The sequence below is a fragment of the Eretmochelys imbricata genome, chromosome 8 (genome assembly GCF_965152235.1).
Source record: "Eretmochelys imbricata isolate rEreImb1 chromosome 8, rEreImb1.hap1, whole genome shotgun sequence".
Classification (NCBI taxonomy): Eukaryota; Metazoa; Chordata; order Testudines; family Cheloniidae; genus Eretmochelys; species Eretmochelys imbricata.
Window position 1 is genome coordinate 70560888 of NC_135579.1, and position 17457 is coordinate 70578344.

A 17457-nucleotide genomic window follows, 5' to 3' on the forward strand; every position below is an offset into this window, starting at 1 on the left:
TAGGGGAGTGGTCAGCCATATGAAGACTGCCATTAACCACATGGTGACCAGGAATAGAGGCCCATGTATTTTTGCATTTGTACAATACCACAAAATAAAATAAAACCTTAACAAAAACTACATGAAATTAAAAACTGTACCAGGAGTGGCTACTGGCTCCCTGGTCTGGGTGTTATGACGTGGAGCATAGGGTTGCAGCGCCACTCAGTCAGATTTGGGCCAGTTGTCCCTTAGTCATCATGATGCCCTCCTACCCGCTTCCACAGGGCGGGACCAGTGGGGGAGGGGGAATTATCTAAGAGGGAATAGGGAAGGGGTTTCTGGGACTTAGAGGGAGCTGGGGCTCAGTTGGAGAGGGGAAATAATTAAGAAAGGGAGGGTTTGCTGGGGCTCATTGGGGAGCTGGTAGGATGAGGTTCAGTGGGAGAGGAGGGACGTATAAGGGGAGATGAGGATGCCTGAGGGAGGGCTCCGTGGTGATATAAAGATGAGGACGGGGGTGGAGTCAGTGCTGGAGAAGGAAGCAGAAAGATTAGGAAGATCTGTGGTGCCCATCAGTGGGTATGAAGAAGTTGGGGTTGTTTAGGGGGCTGCAGTACTAGGTAAACTTCAAGGGGGGACCCTAAGGAGTTGTCTGGGGTATTTTGGTGTAGCTAACTATGACAGTTGTTGGTGAGTATCTCAAGACCTCTAATAATGTTTAATAAAATGATGTTGTGTAGATAAACTAGGATTTATATGCTGTTATTTATATGTGGTGATTGACATTAAATACCTCAGAATGTAATAAAGAAATAAAACAGTTTTAATGGATAAAACGAAATAAGAAATTCCTGAAATATAAAACAAACTATAAAAAGAACTTCACGGCGCTCTAGCCATGAACTACTGAGCTGTGTCATAAGAACTGTCATCAATATGGATGTTAGTATTCTAGCTTATCGGCCACCTCAGTGAGGAACTTCAGCATCCCTGCATAATGTCCTGAAGTGCTGTGGTGCTGACATCAGTCCTATCTTTATTCCAGGCTGGGTCTCACATGAAAGATGTAATCTTCTCCCCCTTATGGCCTGGATTAAGGATTCAAATCCTACCACATACCTTTGAAATCCTCGTGCAGTAGCATTGTTCTGTCATTTGCATCCACCTAATGTGGCCACTGAATGGAAACAGTGTCTGCAGCTGAGTTGTTATGTAAGTGCATTCAGTGCAAGTCATTGTCGGTATAGGGTCCATCTCAACATCATCCCCCAGATGAAGGCGGCAGTTCCACCACAATTTTGAATCCGACCCTTAGCAATAAGGGGACACACCACTTCATGCTACCTCAGTTGCACATCTGCCACTGAGATCTGACAATTCAGTCTGGCCCAAGTGTGAGAGAAACCCAGAGTTTCACACTAATCCCATGAGTCTTGCTCTGAGTTGCATAACAGAACAAACCACTTTCTCATGACTGACTGTCTATCCCTCCACTAATCTCCAAATGTATCCTCTTATACATAAGGGTACTACCTTCCTCATTTGCAAACCCATTGAGACTGGAAAGTGGGGTACACCTCCCCCCCAAGGTTATGAAGAGGATATTAATCTGAATTTCTTACTGATCTCATGAGAGACTTTCCTGGAGGGGAAAGGGAGAGGGACAAAATCCGTGTTCACTCATGTAGGGTCTTTTAACTCTAGCCCCAATTCTCTTCCCTTAAATGTCAGGAACATAAACCAAATTCTAATCTTCTCCACCCCCAAACTGCCTAAAGGTGGGAACCCTGGATCAGAGCATCTGGTGGTGGTGGTATTGGGGGAGGAAAAGAGTTTCAGAGTATGTCTACACTCCAGCAGGGAGCATGCCTCCCTGTCTGGGTAGACAAATTCATGCTAGTGCTCAAAAAAATTGCATTGTAGGTATTGTGGCTCAGGCAGCTGCCCAAGCTAGTGACCCAAGCCCAGACAACCAGGCAGAGGCAGATTAAGGTTTTGTGGGTTCCAGGGCCAGAACAAGTGAGGAGGGGCCCTCCCCACCCCCTCCACCTGCAGCTCTGCCCCATCTGCCTGTGGCCATGCCCATGGCCCCACCCTGTTCTGTCCCTTCCCCTACCACGTTCCACACATGGTCTGCCCCATTCTTCCCCCCACACTGCAGTTCTGCAACCTGGCTCCTTTCTGTCCCCCCTCCCACTGCGGCCCCCATACAAGAGAAGCTCTGTATCCCACCCCCTTGCTATGGCCCCAGGCCGAAGCGGGAAGCGAGAGCTCCCCCAGCCCTGAGGCTGCAGCAGGAGTTAGATCTCCTCCAATCCTGGGGCCATAGTAGGATTGCCAACCCTCCAGGATTGGCCTGGAGTCTCCAGGAATTAAAGATTAATCTTTAATTAAAGATTGTCATGTGAAGAAACCGCCAGGAATATGTCCAACCAAAATTGGCCACCCTAGGCAATAGGTGTAGTTTGACTGTTTATATTTGGGAGGAAGAAAAGCATGCATGCACGCTGAAGCCAGTCCCCCTGGTTCCCTGGCTTTTTCCACCTGCTTACAGTGGTGCTGTGGCGGGCACAGGACGGCGTAACAGGGGAGCTCCATCTGCTGCTGGCGACCACGCCGGCACCAGCTGCGGTTGGGGCTGCTGCTGCCCAGGGAATACCACCTGCTGGGCTCCTGCTTCCCTGCCCATTCCCATATCCCCTTCTCTTCCCGATTCCCTACCCCTTTTTCTCCCCTTCTTCTTATCTGCACCCTCTCTTGCTCTGCCCCCCACCCCCAACTGATGGTTGTAGAGGAAACAGGCAGTAAGACCCAGGAGGCAGTGTCCAGCTGCTGAGGCAGGACCTGGAGCACAGGGTGGAAAGCCGCTCTGTCCTGCTCCGTCTGCTCCCTGAGAGACTGAGGGTACCCATTTTTTCCACAGTCCCCCAATTGGCTGGGGCCCCTGGGCATGGGCCTCGTCGGCCCAGTGGCTAATCCTCCATGGCAGCCAAGCTGTTGGGTGGGCTTGCGAGCCCAAGGTGCAGAGTCTGTGCTGCTATTTGTAGTATGTTAGCTCGAGCCAATTTAGAGCAAGTCTGTCTACCCAGGCTGGAGGCTCACTCCCACCTGCAGTGTAGACACCCCAACAGCAGTCCTGGCTGAAGACTCCAGTTTAGAACCAGAGTAATTGTTAAATTGGTTTAGGTGGTTCCTTTTCTCTCTCTCCTCTTCTAAATAATCTCTGTATTGTCTCTAAATCATGTGTTACGCCTTCATTTTGCACTGTTATCCTAGTCGCCATTATTATTTCAGTCTTGGTAACTAGCATTGACTTCTCTGTTCTTAAGATGCAACTGCTCATTCATCTCTTCAGAATTAACATAATAATGTGAAGAAAACTTCCATATTTGGATAATTTAGCTGGCTTCCCACTTTAGGGAACCAGCAGTTTTACAGTGCACGGTCTGTAAAGAGACTCTGCTGTACTTGCACTTTCAAGGTCTGTTTATATTCCTTTGTAGCCTCTCAGGCATGGCAAAAAGACCCCGCCATAATGTTGCAGAATTAAATGTTTGTGCTTAAATTCATTTAACTCACATTTTAAATATCTTTCATTTTATTTCTTCACAGGATAGAGGCAATCCATCCTTAACTTTTATATGCATTACTAAAGCAGTATGCACAGTGATGAGCTGCCAAAATCTTAACAGCCAGTTCCCTCCTCACCCCATGAGGTGGTCATGGCCTGCCCCCGGGACTCCTGCCCCATCCACCCCTGTCCCCTGACTGCCCCTGGAACCGGGCAGGAGGGTCTCATGGGCCACCGTAGTGGGTCCCCGCCTCTAAGAGCCAGAGGGACCTGCCAGGGGGCGAGGTGGGGAGTCCCAGCAGTGCTTACCTGTGGCAGCTCCCGGGAAGCATCCGGCAGGTCCCTCCAACTCCTAGGGGTGGGGTAGCGTAGCTAGCAAGGAGAGCAGCCGCTCTGGGGCTGGAGCACCCACAGGGAAAATTTGCCCCGGCTCACCTCTGCTCCGCCTCTGCCCCTGAACGCGCCGCCCTGCTCTGCTTCTCACCTCCCCCACCCCCCCGCCCCGTCTTCCCACGAATCAGCTATTCGTGCAGGAAGCCTGGGAGGGCTTAGAAGCAAGCGGCTTCGTGCTCAGGCCCAGGGAGGCGGAGGTGAGTTGGGGCGAGGAGCAGTTCCCCTGCGCCTGCCCCCCGGTTTACCTACTGCGGCACGGGCGGCCCTCCTCATGGCCCCCTGCCCCAGTTCGCCTCCGCCTCCCTGGGCCTGAGTGCAAAGCCGTTGCCTGCTTCTCAGCCCTCCCAGACTTCCTGTGCGAACAGCTGATTCGTGGGAAACCGCTGCGGGGGACGGAGAAGCAGAGCAGGGCGGAACGTAACTGAAGGGCAGAGGTGGAGCAGAGGGCAAGGGGGGAGCTTCCGGTGGGGGCTCTGCACCCACCAAATTTTCCCTGTGGGTGCTCCAGCCCCAGAGCACCCATGGAGTTGGCACCTAAGGCGCCGCTTTTGGCCGGTTGTTTAAATTTAGAAGCCCTTTTAGAACCGGTTGTTCCTTGTGGGACAACTGGTTCTAAAAGGGCTTCTAAATTTAACAACCAGTTCCAGCTCACCACTGAGTATGCAAGAAGTAACCTCCTTTCAAGCTGTAACTAGCCTTTGGAGGAAAATGCTTCAGTCGTCCCGTTCAAACCGGTCTTTTTTCTTTACACTTTAATAATTCTATCTCCAATTAAAACTAGAAAGTGTAACTTTTATTTTAAATACAGAATTACATAATGTGTGTTAATCGAATGCTTTCTATATGGGGACTTATTCAAATTGTGTAGATAAGAGCCAGTCAGATGGTCTAGTAATGTATATCCTAAAGTTAGGGTCTACATGTGACTTAGCCAGACTTGAATATACCAGAAAGTAGTAGTAGGGGTCCTTGAATCCTCCTTGATACAGCTCAAAGTTGAAGGGAGGTGCCTGTTGCTAGACTTATTAAAGTAGTAGGGAAGAATAAGTTCTCATTTCATTGCCACTAGTGTTACCCTAATATTCTCTAAATGGGTTAGTGTTGTGTAACTGTCAATCACTGTCAATCACACTGTAAATGTGTTTTGAGAAAAACAAAGATGGGAAGGGTTCTTGCCCTCGTTCATCCTCATGCCATCCCTTCCCACGTTTGACACCTTTACAAGTAATATTTCTAAACCATAGATTATAAGCTCTCCCAAGCAAGAGCCATTTGTTTTGTTAAGTACTCCTCCACAGTTGGATGTTGTAAAAATAATTTTAAAAATATAAAAACTTTCATTGGTCAATATCTATTTATAAATACACTTATTTGCAAAACAAGTCAATTAATAAACCATATTATTGAAAGTGATTTTTAGAGGAAGGAGTCATGAATACTACTGGGCATGAAACTGCTTAACCTAACAACAAAATGGAAAGAAATTGCACTGCAAAAATGTTAGCAGGTCTAACTCCACAATGTTGGAAATTCAGATCTGAGCCAGAAATCTCAAATTTGAAAACAAGGCTGCAAAGATATTTTTTTCCCCTCAATAATGCTTCATAACATGGAAAGCTAAATATTCTAAAGAGGAATAAACAAGTATTCAAAATATGTTAGCTCTGTCTGTCACTGTATCAGTAACTTTCCATTCAGTGCCATCTTGAGGATGTACATTATGATTCCTAGTACAATATTGAGCCTGTAAAACAGATTAGACCTGTGGAAAACTTAAGGTCTCCATAGAAACCATTGAAAATAAGTAAAAGGTAAATATCATTTTAAGAGTGAACTGTTCTAAGTTTAGTTACCTGATAACTTAATAGTTTAACTGGCTAAACCAACTATAAAAACTTTTTTTTTTAATGGAGAAAATCTTATTTTTTTCCCCAATGGTTTTTAGTGGGACCTAGATTTTCAGAGGTTTAGTCTGCCTTGGAAACTTTGGACATGGCAGATTCCTACCAGGTTATATTTTGTTATATTTCAGGCATTTTTTAAAGGTTTGTTTTTCCCCAGATATAGTGGTTAAGAATAGTTTTGTAAAGTTCCCTTTTAACTAATATTTTAACTTGCTATACCCTGGGTTTTAAATTTTTTTGTGAGGGGGAGGGAGAGTTCTAGATTCCCTCCCTTCTGTATTGCACCTTACCCAGCATTCTCTTCCCCCATCTTGGTCCCCTTCGCACAAGTTCCTGCAGTCCCAGCAGTGGGACAGGTTCTGGAAGGATTAAGGTGTTTTGTTTCCCCTTCCCCGCCCTTCTCCCTGGTACCTGCTACAAGATTGTTTGCTGCTCTAGCTGGCCTCTATGGAGTAGCTTTCCCTCTGTTACCATAATGGTGTTAAAAGGAAATACTCAGTACTGGTACAGAGCAACATGGTTGAGGCCCAAATGTAGAGAGCAGCCTCTATGCTTGTTGGAATGAAGTACTCCTTGCAAATCTTAAGCATCCCCTATTACCAGAAGGATGAATAAGAGAAATGAAGAGTAAAACAGTGGACTCCCACCACAGAAACTCAAGTAAAGGAATCTGGACTAGGCAGGGTATCAAGAGCCTCTGCAGAGCCCCTGGCAGAGAGCTTAAGACGGGGCGGGCAAACTTTTTGGCCTGAGGGCCACATCGGGTTTCCAAAATTGTATGGAGGGCCAGTTAGGGGTGGCTGTGTCTCCCCAAACAGCCAGGCGTGGCCCGGCCCCTGCCTCCTATCCGACACCCTCCTCCAACCCCGTGCTTCTTACCCGAGCTCCTACCCCATCCACCGTACCCCTGCTCCCTGTCCCCTGACTGCCCCCTGCTGCTCCATCTAACCCCCCCCTCATTCCTGACTTGCCACCCGAAACCCTTGCCCCATCCAACCACCCCTTCTCCCTGTCCCCTGACCACCCCTGGAACCCCTGCCCCTGACTGCCCCCCGCCGCCCCATCCAACCCCCCCCCCTTCCTGACTGCCCCCTCCCCCCCCCGGACCCCTGTTCCCTGCCCTCTGACCGCCCCGATCCACACCCCCGCCCCCTGACCACTCCCCCAACTTCCCTGCCCTTTGTCCAACCCCCCTGCTCCCTTACTGTGTTGCCTTGAGCACCGGTGGTTGGCGACACTACAGCCACGCCACCCACAGCACTGGGTCAGGCTGCGGCTCTGCAACTGCACTGCCCGGCTGCCTAGAGCATTGCACAGGCGGCGTGGTGCGCTGAGGCTGCAGGAAAGGGGGAACAGCAGGGGCGGGGCCGGGGGTGAGCCTCCCGGGCCAGGAGCTCAGGAGCTGAGCAGGAGGGTCCCGCGGGCTGCATGTGACCTGCGGGCAGTAGTTTGCCCACTTCTGGCTTAAGATCTATATAGGGCAGCATGTGCTCCTTGCTGAGCAAGCATGCAGATGGCCCCTGATCCAGACTGTGATTCTCTGATCTAGGACTTTCTACAAATTGTTCTTCCAGTATTTAACGCTGAATTCAAATCTACATGTAAGTGTTGCAGCAAGTGAAGTATTTTAAAATGTACTAGTGGGAAAACCCCTGGAAAATTTCCATGCAATGTGGTACAATTGGCAGTCTCCGCTCATATGAGCGCCTGTCCCAAGCTAACCTGTTTACCAGTCCTAACTAATACTTTCTGATTGCCACCATATGCTGCTGGGGCTTGCATGTGCACAGGATATGGTTATTCTCTTCGAAAAATAATTTGGTGGTTTAACATTTCTTTGGTTGGTTGATGCTGTAAATCTTTGATCGCTGATGTGCAGATAATAGCTTGGTCTATTACATCAGTGTATTACATCAGTGCAGCCGATGAAGTGAGCTGTAGCTCACGAAAGCTTATGCTCAAATAAATTGGTTAGTCTCTAAGGTGCCACAAGTACTCCTTTTCTATCAGTGTGACTGTAAACCAAAAAACTGCCCCTTTTTATTATGGGATATTTTCATATGCACACTAGTTAATCTTCTGGTTTAAAAAAACAGAATATAGCTTCTAAAACAGTCAAATAAATTGGTTCTAATTATAGATTAGTTGAGTAACATTCATGTTACAAAAAGGTTTAATTTTAAGGAGTATAAAAGTATCCTTTGACCTGCCTAGTTCATCCCAGAGTGAATTTTTATAGCTGTGTATTAAACTTGTAAGTGTGTTTATGGAAACACATGCACATTTTTCCTACTCTGAATTATTCTGACTTGCAACTAAGTGCTGATGGGTAAATTTTTGGTGTAATGGTTAATAAAGTGAGTAGTTTTGACCCACTCTATATAATGTGATACTACTTTAAAAAGATTGGCTTGTATAACTTCCCTTGAATCCAAAAATATTATTTTTTTCTATTAATACCAGCATTCTGTGATTGGTATTTTTTTGTGTTAACTGTGATGATTGGCACACAGTCAACTATGGGAAAGTACAGCATTAGCTTTCCCTTGCAGCATAAGTGCTCTAGTTTTTTGACATTTTAGTACCTCTTCTTTTTCAGAAATGGATCTCTTTACTAGTTGCTCTTATTCTTCTCCAGCACACAAGCATAGCATATCTGTTGGGACACACTCACACTCACTCACTCTAATGGAAACTACGCTAATCTAGGTTTCAGAGCAACAGCCGTGTTAGTCTGTATTCGCAAAAAGAAAAGGAGTACTTGTGGCACCTTAGAGACTAAACAATTTATTTGAGCATAAGCTTTCATGAGCCACAGCTCACTTCATCGGATGCATACTGTGGAAAGTGTAGAAGATCTTTTTATACACACAAAGCATGAAAAAATACCTTCCCCCCACCCCACTCTCCTGCTGGTAATAGCTTATCTAAAGTGATCACTCTCCTTACAATGTTGAACTATAATGGTCTCATCCCTAACTTGAAAATATAAACAATTTCTTAATCCTACTCTGTAGCCTTGAGAGATTACTTGCTCTTAATCTTAGAAGTCAGATCAGCAACCTGACATGCTGTTTACTTCCTCAGTGGGGACCAACAAGCAGTCCCTCGCTCTTCTCATAACTGTAGGTCTGGATTTTCCTGCTTCAAGCCAAATTGCCCTAAGGCTGCTTTGCAAAATTCTCAGGAAAACATACCAGCCTCTGCAAAGATGTGTTCAGAAGCTACTTATAAAGTAGATATTGGGAGTCAGAGGAAAGAGGATATAATAGATTCTGTCATACAAACCTTGGGAAAAGAGTTTTGCAAGTCTACCTTACAGATTTCCTTTTCTCCTCTGAAAACCTTTTAGGACATGCAGCTGTGACTTTCCTTCACAGTTGGTTTGTGGCCAGCATGTCATTATCTGGCATGTTCCTGTGCAAGGTCCCAGGCATGGAAAGCTTTATCCATCAAACAAATAATAATTCAGGAACCTGGGAGAGTGAAAACTGAGGTCAAAGCCAAACTGTTTTGCAATCTTAAACATCGCATTCCCTCAGTCTGTTATCTTCAAACCTTTCTGAAGCAGCAGCAACATGCAGTTCTATTCTGGTCGGGGGGGGGCGGAACCTGTAAAACTCCTAAAAGTTGGTTTTCTTCAAATAGTGTCCCTATGGGTGCTCTACTTCAGATGCCCATGTTTCTCTCATGTCTTGGATCAGAGATTTCTTGCTATCAGTGCCTGTTCGGCCCACACATGCACCCCACACCTCCCCATGGCAGACACCAAGGCTATATAGCAAGGGTGGGCAAACTTTTTGGCCCGAGGGCCACATCTGGGAATAAAAATTGTATGGCAGGCCATGAATGCTCACAAAATTGGGGTTGGAGTGCAGGATGGGGTGAGAGCTCTGGGGTGGGGCCAGAAATGAGGAGTTCAGGGTGTGGGAGCAGGCTCCAGGCTGGGGCAGGGGTTTGGGGTGCAGGAAGGTGTGCAGGCTCTGGAGTGGGGCTAGGGATGAAGGGTTTGGGGTGCAGGAGGGTGCTCTGGCCTAGGATCAAGGGGTTTGGAGGGCAGGAGGGGGATCAGCGCTGGGGCAAGGGGTTGGGGCGTGGAGAGAAGCTCAGGGGAGCAGGCTCCGAGTGATGCTTCAAGCGGCTCCCGGAAGCAGCAGCATGTCCTTTCTCTGGCTCCTAGTTGGAGGCGGCCAGGTGGCTCTGCACACTGCCCCATCCACAGGCACCGTCCCTGCAGCTCCCATTGGAGTGTTGGAGGGGGCCATAGGAGCCAGGGCAGGGCCATGTCGCGGCTTCTGGGAGCCACATGGTGCAGCCCCCAACCCTGCACCCAGGCTGGAGCGCCGGAGCGGGGCAACCACAAGACCCCAGTCCCTAGCAGATGCTCATGGGCCAGCTTAAAACAGTTCACAGGCCGAATCTGGCCCACGGGCCGTAGTTTGCCCACCTCTGCTTTATAGGGATGTGTGGGCGAACCACCTTCAGTTCCTTCTCTGCTGTCTTGCCCCAAGACAGAATACAGGTGTATCTGCCTAGAGCATACTTGACTTTCCTCTTTTTCTGTCATAGTAGTTGGCTTAGGGTTGTTGGTAGAGTTTATATAGTTAGTTTTAGGTGAGAGAACTGTCTGCCCCCTCTTTTCCCTTGGGAGCTTTGTTCTCTTCTGGCAGGATATTCCTGTTTCACCAGATTTCAGTGCTGCCTCTCTTGCCAGGAGGCTATACTGGTGAGTGACAGACACTCCAAGTGTGTCCATTTTCTGGGGGAATCCCACATCTCTCAGAAGTACTGTTTTTTTTGTTGGTTTTTTTTTTCGAGTGCTTGCTCATGTCCATTCCATTGCAGATGTGTATGCTTGCCATATGCACCGTTGCCGGAAGTTTTTCCCATAGTAGTATCTGTAGGGGACTGGCTCTGGTGCCCTCTGGAGTGGCATGCATATGCACTGGTATAAGGGGCACTGCTGGCTTCCCCCTCCCTCAGTTCCTTCTTACCGGCAGTGACAGTGCTGGAACGCCTCCTGGCCTCAGCAGGCTCACTCCTCTCAACTGTGCCTGGTTGTGAACTTTTTTGTACAGTCGTTAAAAACTTTGATAGTTTTATAGTCCCCTTAGTGTAGAGTTAGTGATAGTTTGTTAGTCCTGAACAGGATTTAGCCTAGGGACGAGACATGCCCCGGTCCACAGGCTTCAAACTTTGTGACTGTTGCAAGAAACCTATGTCAGTCTGTGATCCCCATAGAAGCTGCCTGAAGTGTTTAGGGGAAACCCACATTAGTGACAAGTGTCACATCCGCAAGAGCTTCAGACTGCGGACCAAATAGGAGCAGGACATTCGTCTCCGAGCGCTCTTTATGGAGTAGGCCTTCGCACCGGCCTCAGAGACCACCAGATTGAACTCTGCTCCTAGCACCACAGCCTCAGTACTGGCTGAAAAGCAAGAAAGAGAGGCCAGGAGGGGACATTCTCCTACGCCCAGTAAAGGGAAGGAGAGAGCTAGAAAAGAGCAAAGACCCACGCGGGGTAGCTCTTCCCCTCCAAGGCCCACCGGCATGCCACCCTGGGGAGTGGCAGAGACACTTGGCACCTTGCATTGCCATGCTCCCTGCCAATGTTGCCCACGCCGGCCATGGTGGTGCCCTCTTCAAGGGGTAAATCTGCCTTGGGACCCTTTCAACAGTCCCCATCAGTGTGGCACCGCTCCTCGCCGTAGGGAGTACCCTGTCAGCGCTCACCTGAACAGCATCACCAGTCCCCGGACGTGGGTCGGCTTGCCTGCAGAGTTCCCGGCGTCAGTCCCCAGACTCCAGGCAGCGTTCCTTGAGCTCTAGGTGTCAATTGCCAGTGGTCTAGCACAGACCCGCAGCAGCATGGCACCAGTCCCCACAGCCTGGGTGCCGGGAGCACCCAAGTCTCTCTCCCAGCTCACGGCATGGCTCTAGAGGGTCAAGACTCTAGTCCCTTGAGCCCCATTGCCGGTATGGTTCACGGAAGGTGCATCGACGGTCTCCATTGCGTTGGTCTTCTCGCTCCTGTTTCCGCTTCCGCTCTACCGAACGGCACCGCTCATAAGGCGTAGATCACCGGGGTACTGTCTCTGATCTGCAGAACGTCACCGGGATTGTGGCACTGAGAGCCATCGCCCTGTACAGCTCCTCAATGGAGGCCCACAGCCAGAGCCAATGGGATTAGGGTAGAGAGGCGGCCTCGTCACCGTCCTCGTCCCACCAGACAAGTCTCCCCCCTCCTCGGGCTCCGACAGCAAGGAGGAGACCCTGCCTGCGGGCCATCAGGGACATCATGGCCCCAGGGCCAGTGGCCAGCCCCCTAGCAACTCTGGAACCACTGGGAATTTCACCACCCATTGCAAAGGTATAGGTCAGCCTTGGGGGCATCCGACAGACTATCGGCAACAGTCTCCTGTCCGCCCCCTCACTACGGACATTGAGTCAGAGCAGGTTCCTCAGGGCCAGTCAGTCTCAGCTGAGGCTCCCACAGCAGAAGCTGCAGAGTTTGCAGATCCGCCTGTAGCTGCCTCCTAATCATCTATCCATCTATCAGTATTTTTTCCAAAAACTCATAGTTCCAGCGGGAATCCTATTTCCCTTTGCTGGGTGTTAGAAAGGCCTTAGCTGTCTACCTGGATAGCAATAAGCAGTTTAGGAGATCTCCTAGAAGATTAATGTCCTTCGTGGATAGATCTGACAGGGTTCCTTTTTCTGCTAATCCATTTAGACAGTCTTTATTGGTTTGTATCTGTACCTGTTATGAGTCTGCGGGTTCTCAGCCCTCACAGGGTGCAAGTGCATTCACCAGATCACAAGCAACATCTACTGCATTTTTGAAGAATGTCACAGTATCTGAGAGAGCTTCTGTGAGGCACTGGTGGAGTTGGGAGCATCCTGTTCAATAACCTATGCTGGTGAAGGCATTGGAAAGAAATGGGCCAATCACTGAATGGAGATCTGTTCATGGATATTGTCCTAATCGGAGGTTAAATCATAGGAATAGTTTACTCATTGATTTTTAGTTTGTTTTGTATTGTCTTCCTTTGTGTGCCTCTAGATTGCAATAATCTATAAACAATATTTCTGTTTACTTGTAACTTCTGTTGAAGATAATTTCTGTGTAGATACACCCTATTAGGTCTACATAATAATGAGGGAAGGAATAAATTACGTGCAAATTAAGATGACAAATACAGATGACTATATTATGTCAGAAGAAATACATCGTACAATTTGATTTATTTTTTTCATGACTACTTTGCGGTTTAGTCCAGTGGCTGTTTTCTAATGACTGGTTGCATTTTTTCCAGGTAATTTACTTAAAGAAAACACCAGAAGACGCATACAGAGCACTTTTATCTGGATCTAATCCACCATATCTTCCATTTAGGTACGTTTGCAAATTAAATATTACTTGCTGAAATTTTTACTTTAGGACTTGATTTTTCTGAAGCATTTTCAAAATCGTGAATGTGTGATGTAAAAATTTTATGGTTATAAAATGATTACTTCCCAAGAAATTCTTCTTTGACTTTTGGAGAAAACATTTGCTCCCGGATAGAATAATAAATCCATGTGGATTGAGAGCAGTGTTTAAGACACATTTCCATCTGAGAAAATCACTGCTGATCACCCACTAATTAAGGCTGACAACACTGTAGTTCAAAATTAATTCATTAGAAAAGTAATAACTTGCTGGTAATTTTCCATGTCATACACTGAATTTTACAAGTAACAGAAGCCATCTCAATCAGTTTCTTTCAGTGGGGCCTGTATAGGTAGACTTATGAATTAAGTTAATTTTATACAAGTGATCAAAGCTTTATGAGTAGAGAGCTGTTTTGTTCACACCTTGTGTTTAGACATCTACCAAAAATATACAAAGTTTGCTGAGCTGCTGGCATAAAAATCCTGCTAAGCTGCCACTGTTCATAAAATAATAAAAAGGCACTGGGTGTCCTTAATAAAGAAACACACCTTTTAAATTGAAATGCCAGTGCTTGGTCATAATATCCACAGGATCGAAAGTGTAAAATGTGTGGACAGTAGCGTGAGTTTTTGAAAAAGCAGTTGAACTAGTTAGTCTTAGTAACTGTATTTCAACTAGTGCATTTTTCTGGCTCCTGGTCTTTCCCTCCTCGTCTGTGAGTTGGGTTGTGCCTCTCGTCTCTTGATGCAGATACCGTTTCTAGGGCTTTACGGTGTGGTCACATTCCTGTCCTTGCAATACATTCTCTACAAAAATACATTCTTAGTACAAAAAAGGCAGCATTCAGCTCTTCTGCCTTTATGGTTTATTTTGAGGGAGTGACAAATAAAAATCCTCTTTCTTCTCCTTTAGGAGACAGAAATTTGGGGAGCTTTGTTTCTTAAATGGTGTGACCCACTGAGCTCATTCTCTCCTTTTCCTTTCCTTTCCTCCATCATGGAGAAGACACAGAGCAAGCCAAAGTTCAGGAGACATAGAAGGGAGCTCTGTCACGATCACTCCCAGTCCATGGACTCTTATTTTGCTAGGGATTCAGAGCATGGATTTGTTAAGGCTGCAGCCTACCCGCCCCACATGAGTCAAACCTTTCTTAGAAACAACTTGAGAGTGGTTCAATCCTTCTTGGTTCTTACGACTAAGAAAACCAGACCTCCTTCATCTATCAAGGATATCAATGAGAGAGAAGTATTTAAAAATTATTTCTGAATCCCCATTCCATTCCACCTGGAAAAGGAAAAGCTCAAGGATCATCCCAGATTCTTAAGTGGGTAATTGAGTCACTTGGCAAGGAATCAAGTATTCTTTGAGTCTCTTTACTGAGAGAAAGATCCTATGCTCTCTTAGGGATTGGATGATGAAGAGATGCTGGAGCAAAATGGAGCACCCAACAAGAAAAGGGGAGGGTCCTACTGAAATGATGACCTCTCCCACTCCACATAAGACAAAATAAATACTAAAAACGAAGGGTGAAAAAAAGCCAAGAATTGCACCAGATTGTCCTCTTTCCATAAGTTCTAATACCACCATCAAGGAAGGGGCACTATCTGCTTCAGGATTTTGAAAACCCTGCAATGGTGAAGCAGGAACATTTCTTCCCCCTGGCATGTTTGTATGAGAGTGGATTGATTTTGCTTTTTAATCAAAGTGACTTTAAATGACTGATTTGTGTTGTGATTTAAGTAAGCAAGCAGGAAACCTTGACTTTTTAGTCACTTTCCTAAAGAAAGGTTCATTTTCATTGACTGGTATAACTGTTAAAATATCTTGACTTACAACTACTGAATATAGCCTTTACACTAAACTTGGTATTTCTTTTTGCTAACCAGGAAGATACTCTATATTGATATTCATTTATTTAAGCAATTATATACCTTAACTTACATTTATTCAGATACTTAATTTTTACATTGGTCTGAAATGACATATTTATGTACAAGATTTTTTTACATGTGATTTGTTTAAGCTGCATTTGGATGTAAATGGGAATTCAGTTAAAATGCACAAACAATGTTAAAATGTTTTTTATTAGTTAAATAAAACTAAATATGCAAGTTTTGGATTTAAAGCTAACTGATTCATTAAACAAAGGAAATATCTGTAGTTAGTGAAATTGACCTGATTGTTTCTGGTTACCTTGTCCTTCAAGTTTTTAGAACTAGTAAACCTTATCTTCTCACACCTTGTTTTTATTCATAGTTTAGTAGAGGAAAACAAGCTTTTCTGCTTTTTCAGTTCCCATTTCGCTTCTCAGCAAATGAATGAACTAGTTGATTAAACAGAAACAAAGAAAATATTTGCTTTTCACCTGCAGGAGAGGCTGATTCTGTGAAAAGATGGTTCAGCACTTCAGCAGCGTCTGAAGTCAAGTCTTAGCCAGTGATTTCCATCAATTCAGTGGTTGAATTTTCTTTTAAACTTGAGCAGCAGAAAATTATTTCAATAGTTTATGCCTTAACATAAGTTGTTCTGATTTCAAATTTTATTATAAATTTGTTTATTTTTAAAAAGTAAACTATTTTAGAAGTCTGATTTTTAAATTAAATATCAAATTTCTTATTTTAAAAAAAAATTCTCTGGTTGTGTGTGTGTGGTATATGGATTTGGTTTGAATCCATATGGAGGAAGGTGGTGGAAACCACTGATATCCAACCTGAGAGAGAGAATGAGCAAGCTAAATCTAAGGATAATATCTCCTTCGCAAAACTACGAAATAAGTTGCAATTCTCTTGCATTCCTCCTTTTGAAGAAGTCCATTAGGGAGTAGTGGAAAACCCCTGACAAAGGAAAGAGGTTTAATTGTGAGGTACTGAAATTCTAGAGCATCCTGGAATCTAGACTGTCATCATAGTCCCCAAGTTTATGCAGTAGTGGCAGAGATATGGTAACCTCTTCAAAAACAAACCCTTGTGACCCATCCATTCAGACCAAAAACTCTGCAGACAGAAACATCCTAAAAACTGATGATCCTCAAGACCCATGATGAATTTAACTTACAGAAGCTAGGGATTTTTAGTAATGTTTGTAACAGATGGATTCTGTGAGGCTGGCAGTAAGAACCATGGTAGCAATTTAGTGGATCAGAAGCTAACTCTTTCTTAAACCCTGGACAGCAGATAATTATCCAAAGCTAATCTTCTGTGATTTCAGGTTCACAGAATTCTGCTCCATGAGAAATCTAATAAGGTAGTGGCTGAGATACAAATGAAAGTGCTCACTCAGGAAAATATGAGAAACGATAAGACCCTGTTCTAAAGATAGAAGTTCATTTCATTCCTAACTACAGAAAAAAATACTACTCTTATCCAATGGGTAAGACCTTGACTCAGAATACTAAGGGGAAGTCCACATCCAGGAATGGGACCAACACTTTTTTCCAGTCCAGATAATCAGAATGAGTTCAGTAGTGTCTGTCTATGTCCAGAAATGGCTGTTGGGGAGAAGGTTATCCCACTTCTAAAATGTATCTGGTTCCAATCAACTTCAGACAATTGGGTCTGGGAGCTAATGTGTGGCATAGTTATTTTCATAAAACCTCCTGCTCTTCTACATCTCTTCCAAACTTCAGTCTCTAGTTGATCAATATTCCTTGGGGTAGCTCATCCTATCCAAACCAAAAGGCATATTTTCCTGTTGAGGTCTGTCCACAATGCTACGAGCTCTTGTAACCCATCCATTTGAACTAATGGCATTTAATTCTCAAAAATCTCTGCTTTTAGAAGACACAAGCCTTAGAATAAAAGGAAAAGGAGTACTTGTGGCACCTTAGAGACTAACCAATTTATTTGAACATGAGCTTTCGTGAAAGCTCATGCTCAAATAAATTGGTTAGTCTCTAAGGTGCCACAAGTACTCCTTTTCTTTTTGCGAATACAGACTAACACGGCTGTTACTCTGAAGCCTTAGAATACTATCCATGAGGACAAAGTAGGTCTTTGATCACAAAGTCATTTGTAACCAAGAGTAAACTCACAAGAAATCATTCTTTCTTCTCCAAAACTTCAGCACCAAAGGAAAATGCATGGCACATGGCAGCTTTGAGAGAGTCAGTAAAAAATACTGTTGTAGAAACAAACAATTCAAGAAAACATCTCTCTATATTCATTCCTTCCCG

At 45.4% G+C, this 17457-nt stretch overlaps 1 protein-coding gene across 4 annotated transcripts in view; it reads left to right on the forward strand.

The window, feature by feature from the left end:
• The window catches only part of CDC14A (cell division cycle 14A), a 117595-nt gene that overhangs the window by 34412 nt on the left and 65726 nt on the right, over nucleotides 1-17457 (forward strand). For all 4 annotated transcript variants that reach the window (XM_077824632.1, XM_077824629.1, XM_077824630.1 and 1 more), the window contains one exon: nucleotides 13168-13247. In XM_077824632.1, coding sequence (XP_077680758.1) covers nucleotides 13168-13247 — 80 coding nt within the window. The remainder of the gene's footprint in view (nucleotides 1-13167; nucleotides 13248-17457) is intronic.